The sequence below is a fragment of the Thermobia domestica genome, chromosome 7 (assembly GCF_964235325.1).
Source record: "Thermobia domestica chromosome 7, izTheDome1.hap1.1, whole genome shotgun sequence".
In the NCBI taxonomy this organism is placed as follows: Eukaryota; Metazoa; Arthropoda; class Insecta; order Zygentoma; family Lepismatidae; genus Thermobia; species Thermobia domestica.
Window position 1 is genome coordinate 179049343 of NC_137460.1, and position 11705 is coordinate 179061047.

Here is an 11705-nt window from a genome sequence, read left to right on the forward strand (position 1 = left end):
AGGACGAATTCACTATTTCACTTTCACATCACACATATGTTTTAAATTTGAGATATAGGTATATGTAAATTTTATACCGTAAACTCTCGTGAAATGAAGCTAATTCACGAATTAAACAAAAACAGATTTGTCCTTAAATACCTATTCCTACATTTGAGATTCGAAATAATGAAATTAAATTAATTGTTTCAGTTTTAAGCCCCATGTTTATACTCTGTAAGCTAAAAGAGGCAGTAATATGAGAATGAATGAAATAGCAGAATGAAGAGTGTGGGACGAAACCCCGAGAAGGCCTACGCACACAGCATTTTTCCATCACGAAGCTCACTTGGCGCGAGCTGGGATCAAACCAAAGATTCCACGAACCAGAAATGAATGTTCTACGATTTTGAATTATGTTTTATTGTAAAAGAACTTAATACTAACAGAAAATTAACATAAAACCACCTTACAAAAACTGCAGAGCAGAGAAGTGTCAGGACTGACGTTGACAGGGCGAGAATACGGAGTCACACAGGAGACACTACAACTCTGACCCACTCGAGAAATATGTTATGGGCAGCTTACACAAAACAATACATTCAAATGATTACTGTAAATCGTTGTTCGGTGGCTAATGTGTATAATTTAACGAGTACATTGTAAAGAATCGAAGTAGATACAAGCATTAAGAAGAGGAGAATCGCAATAGAAATATAAGGTACTACCAGCAATCAGAAACAAAACTGTAATCTGCTTGGTGGAAGGGTACAGATGGAAATAGAGAAGAAGAATATATGTGTGTTTAGAAAAAGGAAGTAAATTTGCCATAAATTTACCCTAATAACCGAACTAATAGCTCCCAGATAGGGTCTATTACCGGGCAGGTAGCATAATAATTCTCGATGGTACCTACTTGCTCACACAAGACACAATAAAGATTAGAAATATGTCGAATCTTATAAAGACAAACATGGGTAGAAATTAAGCGATGAACAATACGAGAATCAACTTGCATGTGGGAAGATAAAGAAGGAAGGAGAATGTTATGTCAGATCTGTGGCCACTGATAGTGTGGATGCAATGGGGGAATACACAGTATATAATGTTCAAAAGTCAAGGAAAGTAGGGCATGATATAATATGCGTACAGAATGAAAAGCACCAAAGAAAATATACCCAAGGTAGAACTAATAATGAATCAGATTTCTAATGTATAATAGACAAACTTCATAAAAATATTAGGAAAGGAGAGTTCAGAGGTAGTAAGTAGATAGGACAACCAAAACACCAGCCAGAGGAGATGTATAATGGGGAATATACGAAAGGCTGAAAAACTGTTAATATATAAAGAACTTGACATTTGAGGGGGATGTTAATCATACGTAAGCTATCCTAAGAACAAGGACATATAGATCAGTAGGTTTTTCTCGGAAATGGTACCTTGCCATATGGTCATTAAAATTAACGATTCAAGTTTCTTTTAGCATAAAGTTCAAGGAGAGGATAAACCTGAGCATAATACGAAAATTTGGCCGTAATATACAAATTAATTAAGTAAGCTTTATGCAATACAAAGGTACAGACCTTTAATACGATAATAAAAAATGTATTGTTGTCTGTGGTGTACAAGAAGTGAACAAATATGGTCGTTCAATAGGGCACAAGCGGAATGAAAAGATATGCCAAGGAGAGTTGTAGAGGTTACAAGAGGAATTACAGTCTCATATGGGTGATGAGAGGGTAGCACAAAACCATTAAAAACAGAAGGGAAGTTTACCGTGGATTATTGCTGACGTCTTCTACTTCTTGCTGCTAAAAATTAATAAATTTTGTATCTTTCAAGTTGGATAAGTCGTGTATTTTTCGCAATTCAGTTATAACGCACTGATTTAATCAAACATCCCAGAGAAAGTCATAACTGACCATTGATAAATTTGACTGGAATTCGCGCTGAATACTTATCAAACAGAAGTTTAATTTGACGTTCTTCGATACCTGTCATTGCATTAATTATACTGACTAATCTTCAATGCACTATATCATGACACTAAGATAAATGTCAAAAGAAACTCACAATAACACCAAAATACTGAATCTATTTGATATATTACACAGAGAGAAACAGTCTCACAACAGGTAGGTTGCATACGGGAGCAAGGCGAATACAAACTTAATAGTCTGCTCCCTAGCTGTAATGCACAACTGAGCCACCGCTGTTTGCTACAAAGATTCGAAATAAATAAGATTTGGTAATCAAATAATAACATGTGTATGACGTTCTTGAACATAATTCTACACATGGGTAGCTAGTTCATTTACCTGTCTATAAAAAGCGGAATGAAATTAGTTTAACCTCCCACGTTATGCCCTTTAGGCTAAAGCAGATGGATGATTACTGGAAAGTGAATAATGATTAAATTAAAATGTTGTGCTCTACTATCGGGAATCGAAACCGGTACCACGCAGTAGCCACCAGACCAACAGGAAGAGCTTATTTCTTCGTCTTTCAGTTCAGTGCAATCATTCGCATTATGAGAGATTCTTGGTGTGCTGTTTAGTATTTTTCGTAGTTTCTCCTTTTGTTTAAGCTGTGTAGTAATCGCTATTGCGATGGATCAGTTTTCAGAAATTCTTTTTTCCTTATTATAATGGTTTCGCACATTATACTGAGAAAAGGCAGCCGTTGACTTCAGGAATACCTATGATAGACCAATATTAGAGAATTTGTTGCTATTTCTTTGCTTGATATCCCTAAATATTGAAAAGTATTTGAAGAAATATATTAAGGGGCATTTTACATCAGTGTTTTACATTTATTTTTGAATTTAATATTAAATACGTGTTTTAGCGAGAAAAACATTATAATTGTATATTATAAAAGAAAAGTTCAAATTGTTCTTTTGTTATTTTGGAAAAAAGAGAAAAATATTAATTATTCATTTTAATTTGTGGTCATTATAAATTAAAAAATAAACTAATTTGGTCCATTTCAGCAAGTTTACTATTTTCAGTCATGCGCTATTCTTGTAATAGGTGAGATATTAATAATTGAAGTTTCTTTCCAAACTGGAAGATATGATCATATGCAAATATTACTTTATTTAACTTGTATTGTGCAGTATTATAGAAATCTATTAATATTTTATGTAACATTATTACTTTATTTTTACTTTTCAGCGCTGGTTTCCTAGAAAAGTAAACATTACTTAAAGAATGATTTCATTTGGTGCTAAGAAGTGCAATAGGAATTGATGGGGATTGTCCTAGAAGCTCGGGATACAATCGGGAAAGGGAACACATCAACAACAATCACAACAATTGGAATGAAGAAAAGACAGAAAAAAGACAAGAATTAAGTTTATTTGCAATAATATATAATTGGTGCTAATATTTTGTAAAAATTGTAACAATACAGTGTCTATATATATATATATAGTTAATTCTGTTTGGGAGTTATTCTGTTTCATACTCTTCCTTTTTCTATTATTCAAACCACTGCTCTAATTTCTATCCTTAGGACTAAAATTCCTTCCTCTTCACAGAACACATCTCACAATTGCTTCGGGTTATACACAGTATCACATTTTTCTTCTGTATAACTCTCAAACATATTAACAAACATTATTTTTTTAGAATAATAAACGAAAATTGCAAAATAGAAATGATGGTGTTACTCAGTTCATTTTATTGGTGATACATTTTTAATATCGTGACATTTCTTCTTTCAAAAAATATGATTTTTGAAATTATTTTCGAAATTGGGATTCTTATATAGAACTGATTTTATTAGAATGTAGAATGTTTAAGCCGAAATCAACCCTTTTTGTTAGATTCAGTGTTCAGATAAATTCATGGTTTTTTTTTCTACATAAAATGCAGCGTGTCCATAAAAATACTATCATACTTTAAACTGGTATTATGTCGCTTTGGATAATCGTATTTAAATGAAATTGCTCACATTTGAAAGATTCTTTTTTTTTAACTACACTTCATAGACATTGAATGTGAGCCCCACGAGTGGCGATGCAGACATCAAGACGATATTCCCATTCACGCCATACACACTTCAACATATCTGATGTAATGGACTGGATGGTAGCACTGTTACGAATTCTTGCAGAATTTGAGGCAATGGGGATACATAGATGTGTGTGTTGGAGCCTGATGTTGAAACCTTCGCCTAAAACCACGCTGAACCTGAACAAGACTCTGTTTGCTCTGATATTCCAAAACATACCAACTTCGTCCTTGTGTGGTCGCCACAACTCCTTAAAACTTATTCTTTAATCGAAAGCAAATAAATTTACCTTAGTTCATTACGGTATAACATTACAGAAGCATAAAAGTTCCCAAGTAACCTCGAGCAGAAACAACAACTGCCTGCTAAATATCCAACAATGAACCCATATCGACTAATCACAAACAGTGATGCCAATTTAGTCTCTTTTTTGGCTAATATAGCATATTTGGATACGTATTTAGCTATACAAACCTAGGAAAAGCTTATAGCCTTAAATATTGCTTATTTTATGAAACTCTCTTGCCATTTTTGGTTTTTTGTTAGCCATTAAATTAATTCTAAAAATGCTTTCTGTTTGAAAATAAAGAGTAATTTTTAAAAATTAGCCTTTCATTATCTAGTATTGTATTAATTGATTTCTCTAGACGAGGGTGTTTTATTACGCAACAACGCAACAAACACTTGTTTTTCATTCTTCTTCTCTCTCTCCGTCCACACATTTACAACTGCTAAGCAATACTTATCGACTCAGCATTTTAATATCGCTCCCGTAACGACCCCGTTTGCTACTTTTTTAAAAATCATTTTAATTTTCGCTTTTCATTGAAAGAATGAAAGTTTTCTAATAAAAATTTAGTAAACTGTTTGTTTTTTCAAGCCACAGATATTGTTTTTGTTTATTAAAGGAAACAAATAGGATATGTAATTAGCTTGAAAACTCTCAGTGTAATCATGATAGTTCATATGGGTGTACGTAAAAATAAGAAATGTTTGTAAGGACTATGACCTGCCGAAAGAAGTAGACTCCTACTACTGAAAATTCTGACAATGGCTGCTCTACACAAACACACAACAATCCACAATGCAACGATGGTGCATCCAGTTCCAGCGTCTTGGCTAGCTTCAACGTCATCGATGATGATTATTTCAATTCAACTGATAATATGGCTGTTGACTTTCACAAATCAGATTGAGATGTTGATGGATTTTATTGTAATTTAAAGTTACGTATGCTGTTTCTTAGTCTTCAACAAATAAAAATCAACGTTTCAAATTTTACTATAAATCACTTATAATCCTACACAGTAAAATAATAATAATAATAATAATAACATTTACAATGGTTTATAGGTTAGCTGTTCAATATCTGGCCATTTTTTACGTAAAAATGCTTATTTCTGAGGGCCATCTGGTCTATTTCCTTCAGAGGTTGTTGGTAACACTGATCACAAAGTAAACATGAATGAATTTACTTTTTCTGTGTTTGATCCCGTCTATTATTGTCATTGTTGTCCATTGTTGACATGCCCAAAAATATTTGAGTTTTTTTAATGTTCCCAATTTAATTTAAATACGATTATCCAAAGCGACTTTAAAGTATGAGAGTATCTTTATTGACACTCTGCGTCACTATTTCATGAAATCTGACTTACGACTGAATAATCTTATGAAGATGGACGTGTTGTGCAGCCAAAAACTTAGAAACAAATATATTTCAGTTATATAACACATTATGTTGTTCTCTTCTGTTTGTCAAATGAGAAATATCTGCGATTCATTAAACTTGATTATAAAAATAGATGATACGGAATATCTGAATGAGTTCTCCCGAAGTAGTTACAAATGAGCTTTCTTGAAGTCGACATCTAGCTGAATCGCTTTGTCACGTCCTTATGGTAAGAATAACATCTCGGTGCTCTAAATACGATATTGCCGTCCAAAATTTCGCTAAGGCATAAAATAATAATAATAATAATAATAATAATAATAATAATAATAATAATAATAATAATAATAAGAAGAAGAAGAAGAAGAAGAAGAAGAAGAAGAAAAGAGAAAGAAAGAAAAAAAGAAAGAAAAACTTATAGGACCAGAAGTGCTTACTTCAGGTACCAAAAGATTGACTGTTTCAAAATTGCTGAATATGAAACCGGAAAAAGAAAACTTAGCACTTTATTTTTTATCTTTTTTTAAATAGAATGTATCGAATTCTATAGAAAAAAAGATAAAAAATAAAGGCGGGAAAAGCAGAAAATGAAAATAATAATAATAATAATAATAATAATAATAATAATAATAATAATAATAATGATAATAATAATAATAATAATAATAATAATAATAATAATAATAATAATAAAACACTGAAAAGGATTAAAGAATAGTACCCATTACCATTATCTATATTTTTTAAAAATTCTCCCAAACCGCACAAATTAATCCCTAATATAAAATTATTTAGATAGTAATTTTATGAGGCACTGTATAATTGGCTTGATACGACCTCCTATGAAATTGGTCTATCAACGAAATATACAGGGTCTTCCAAAAGTCCTACAAAAAAAAGTAAAAAGCTGGAACTTTGTAACCATTTATTGTATTTGTACAAAACTTTTAGTGAACTTGTAAGAAAGTCTGAAATTTTGTTTCCAAGCATTTTTTCAACGCCAAACCTCCAGCTGAGCACCATTTACGTCCAAACATTGCTAAAGTCTTTTCGGAAATCCAAGAATGGCATTTCGACGTTCATTGAAACGGCACACCACACATTTAACTTTGGAGAATCAAGAACATGTGTCTCAAATTCGTGTGGATTCTCAATTCTCCAGATTCTACAATTGTGTCGGTTTACCTTACCAGACACATGAAACGTGGATTCATCTGAGAACAGTAACTTTGAATGAAGCCCTGGAACACTGTTCAACCATGCAAGCATCATTTCACAAAACTCACTTCTTATGTCACAGTCTTCTTCCGTCAATTCATGTACAAGTTTCAACTTGTAAGACTCTTTATTTTCTTAGGAACGATATTGTGTAGCGTTGTCATTGGCACTCGCAGCTCCAAGGATCTGCGTTTCAACGATTTCTTTGGACTTCGCAACACGCTTTCCTGCACGGACTGAATCACTGGTTGTTGGCCTTCCGCTACGAGGCAAGTCCAAGAAACTTCCAGTATCTAGGAATTTATCGTACCATCTCTTGATACTTGAACCTGCAGATGGTTGTTTCTAATATTTTTGTCGGAATTTTCTTCTCACCAAAACACTAGACTTTAACTCACAAAACCACGCCACACACTGCGCTTTCTCTTGAGTAGACGCCATCTTTGTCACTTGGTTTGCGGTTATGACGTCAACGTTCACATCCGCTCATTGTTGCCAACAAAAAAATTAACGTTTCCACTGAACATTACAAACAAAATACAAAATTGTAAGTAGTACTTTCAAAGTTACAGATTTTTACTTTTTTGCAGGACATTTGCAAGACTCTGTACATGGGTAAATGCGTAACACTTAATTATAAAATGATTCATTTTTCTTTTTAGAATAATTAATCACATTAGTGAAACCGCATCAAAAAATATCAGGTAATCTAAAAAGTAGTGTTCTGTCTAAAACGCACAAGATGGGGTTGGTGTCCCAAATTACAGGGTATATGTGTTGCAACTGATAATGCCTAACGTCAGTTGACACCTGATAGTTGAAGCTAGTAGATGTGCAAGAAGTATTAGAATTCTTCCGAGTGAACATTGTAAGGTCCCTATATAATGATTACTGCGGATTGCGAAAGAAACCAATGTAATAACCAAGCTCGGGAATCGAACTTGGAATCTGTTCAGCACCTGTGCATTGACAGCTTTGCTAACTTCAACCTGAATGTATACAAAGCTATCTGTACACAAATGCTGTTTTCCTGCAAATTGTGATGCAGTTCAAACAAAACGAAGTTTTATTCTAACCTCGCCACAAACAACCGCAATAAACCACTATATTAAAAGTTATGGTTTAACAGTTGTAGATAAAACATACTACGACGAACTATGCACATAACAAGCACAGAGGAAAAATTCTGAAATAAATACAGACATGGTTTAACTTATTATACTTGTATTATTCATGACAAAAATAATTTATATTATTATTTATATATTTTTGAAAGTTTTTAGTAATCTCATGATATACCTATCATAGTCTGGGCTCTGGTTGTCCCCCCTTAGTTTTTACCTTCTAGATCCGCCACTGCTTCTACACACACAAAGACATTAAACTCACTAAATCTATGGTCTATGGAATCCGGAGATTCAATGCCGCGTTCACAGAAGCTCTCCACTGACTTCTATCCTTAGCCAACTGGATCCAGTTTCTACTTTGTATTCCTATCTCTGCGAGATCCATCTTAATATTGTCTTCCCATCTGCGCCTGTGTCTTCCTATTGGTCGTTTTCCGATTGGTTTTCCAGTCAAGACTTTAAAAGTGTTTTTACTTTCTTCCATCCTAGCTACATGACCTGACCACCTAAACCGTATAAATTATGTAGTTCCTCGTTATGAAGTTTCCTCCATTCCCCATTCCAATTTTTCTTGGGTCCGAATATTCGTCTCATAATCGTGTTATCAAATACTTTCAGCCTATGTTCTTCCCTCAGAGTAAGCGACCATGTTTCGCAACCATATAGAACAACAGACATGATTATCATTTTATACATTTTAAGCTTCAAATTCCTCGACAAAATTCGCGACGATAAGAGATTTTGAGCTGAATAACAACACGAATTCCCTGCTTTTATTCGACATTTAATTTCTTCGTGAATATGATTTTCGTCTGTTAATATTGATCCTAGATATTTGAAAGCATCCACTTTATCAAAAGTATTATTTAATATTTTAAGGCATTCATAATTTGCCGAATTACAGTCCCGACGCACTTCCATGTATTTAGTTTTCTCTGCATTTACTTCTAAACCCATGTTCCTGCAAGCGTTTAATAAGATCTCTGCATTTCTTTCTATTGTTCTATCATACCCTGGGCCATTCCATACGAAATCAACAAATCAAGGTGGCTCATGTTTTTTAGATTTTCTTCAAATTTTGTACAAATGTCTACATAGCACACCTGTCAAATTTTAAAGCTCTACCTCAAAGGAGACTGTCGTTGGAGCCATTCGAAATTTGGGGGTTTTGTGCAAAAAACACACAAGTCCGCCCTCGACTTAAAGCACTGAAACCGCTAGATTTCTGGAGATATTGAAGCTATTTGAAAATGGTTTTCACTAAAACAATCTTAGAATTTGTAGCATTTAAAACATTGTACATATAACCTTCTCAAGTGGGATTAAGCAAATGAATTTTGCCATCAAAGAGAAAAAAAGAACAAAAAATAATGTCAAAATTTGGCAATTATTTCTGAAAAAGGCCCAAATAACACCAACCTCAAATTTTCAAAATAAGTAGCTCTGGTGTTCCTCTTTTGACATATAAAAAAATTAGGAGGGTGTTTTTGGTATGTTCAAGAAAAACAAATGGAGACAATGTAAATTGAGGGCGGACTTAAGCACGTTTTGCACAAAATTCCCAAATTTCCAATGACTGATTCCAATTTTCCGCGTTGAAATGGTTTATAATTGTCAAGACTGAGTTGATCAATAAATGAATTGTGCCAGAAATTTGAAACTTCAAGTACCATTGCTGAAAGGACAGATTCTGTCATTAGTTCCAAAATCATGGACGACTATGAAAACTATTGAAACATTTCAAACAACCGAACATCTATTTCGTGCATTAAAAGAACTGACTCACTCAGAAGATATAAGTACAAACAATGAGTTCAAACTGACAGAACCCAAATGAAGACAATTATTAAAGACACAGAGGACTTCATTGAGATTTTTGTAGGAAAGAAATGGCAAATTAGCGCAGCATCACTTCATAGCCAAATCCCAGAGCGACTACTTGAAATACACACAATAGAGACTTTGGATGACAAATCATTCTTAATTATAATTGATTTTGCTGAAAACTACTCCTGTATTATTCAAGATGAAATTTAAGAGTAGCACTGGACCAACATTCTAAACTATGCAACATTCTAATCTTTTTAAATGTAACATCCTAAGAGATCCTCTAACTTCTGTTATCAAATGTTTCATTATGTTGTGTCAGTGATATGTGCACGACATGCGTTGCAACTTATTCTTTTGAAGTATGTTAACAATGTTTCTCCTCAGATTAAACACCTTATCTACTTTGGAGATGGGTCAGAAGTCCGGTATAAAGACTAAAAAATACTTTGTCAACTGATGCCTGCATGAGTGATTTTGGACTCACTTGTGAGTGGAACTATTTTGCCACAAGCCACGGCAAAAGTGTTTGCGATGGCATATTTAGGACGCTGAAATGTCTAGCGAGACATGCTAGTTTACAGAGGCCACTGGATGACCGGATTGTTACTGTTGCCGATTTCTTCGAATTTTGTCAAACTACAACCAATGTCAAACTATAACTATAATCAAACGATTTTTTATGCTGGAATATGTTGGAAGCCTTCGTCCAATGATTCAAAAGAGATTGGGAGGTTTCCACTTGGTTTTTTAAATTATTTTTTCATAAGAGCCATCAACCATTGTAAATTAACTTACTTAGCCATGTAAGTCGTATTATTAAAAAATTAGATAATATGAGACTTGAATTATTTTCCTTCAACATATCAAAAAACACTCTCCTAATTTCTTAATATGATAAACAAGAATAGCAGAGCAACTTAATTTGAAAATTTGAGATCGATGCTAGGTGGGCCTTTTCAGAAATAATTGAAAAATTTTGACATTATTTTTCTTTTTTCTCTTTACTGGAGAAATTCATATGCTTACTGACACTGACTCGGAATCCAGCGTTTCAGGACACTTTTTCACTGTTGTAAAATTCTGTAACTAAATTAAAGGTGTTTGCAGGAATACTATGTCCTTTTTAGAACCAAGTTTGGCTAAAATACCATGCTCCTTTCTGATCTTCTAGGCTTTACAAACGAGATACTTGGTTGTTTGAAATTTTTCAATAGTTTTCATAGTCATCCATGATTTTGGAACTAATGACAGAATCTGAGTCCTTTCAGCAATGGTACTTGAAGTTTCAAATTTCTGGCACAATTCATTTATTGAATCAACTCAGTCTTGACAATTATAAACATTTTCAACGCGGAAAATTGGAAACAGTCATTGGAAATTTCGGGTTTTGTGCAAAAAGTGCCTAAATTCGCCCTCAACTTACATTGTGTCATAATTTGTTTCTCTTGAACATTCCAAAAAACACCCTACAATTTTTTTATATGTTAAAGAGGAACACCATAGCTACTAATTTTAAAAATTTGAGATTGGTGTTAGGTGGGCCTTTTTCAGAAATAATTGCTAAATTTTGACATTATTTTTTCTTCTCTTTTTGTCTTTGGTGGCAAACTTCATTTGCTTAATCCCACTTGAGAAGGTTATGTGTACAATGTTTTAAATGCTACGAATTCTAAGATTGTTTTAGTGAAAACCATTTTCAAATAACTTCAATATCTCCAGAAATCTAGCGTTTCAGTACTTTAAGTCGAGGACGGATATGTGTTTTTTGCACGAAACCTCCAAATTTCGAATGACTCCTACAGCAGTCCCCTTTGAGATAGAGCCTGTAAAATTTGACAGGTGTGTTATGTTTGGATACCACA

General features: G+C 33.4%; 1 protein-coding gene across 1 annotated transcript in view; it reads left to right on the plus strand.

Annotated features, from left to right (window-relative positions):
• Positions 1-3643, plus strand: part of LOC145690590 (protein obstructor-E-like) — a 62565-nt gene extending 58922 nt beyond the window's left edge. Inside the window, exon 5 of the mRNA XM_081765628.1 lies at positions 3159-3643. Within this exon, the coding sequence (XP_081621754.1) occupies positions 3159-3180 (22 nt within the window). The 3' untranslated portion in view covers positions 3181-3643. The remainder of the gene's footprint in view (positions 1-3158) is intronic.
• Positions 3644-11705: the final 8062 nt, after the last annotated feature.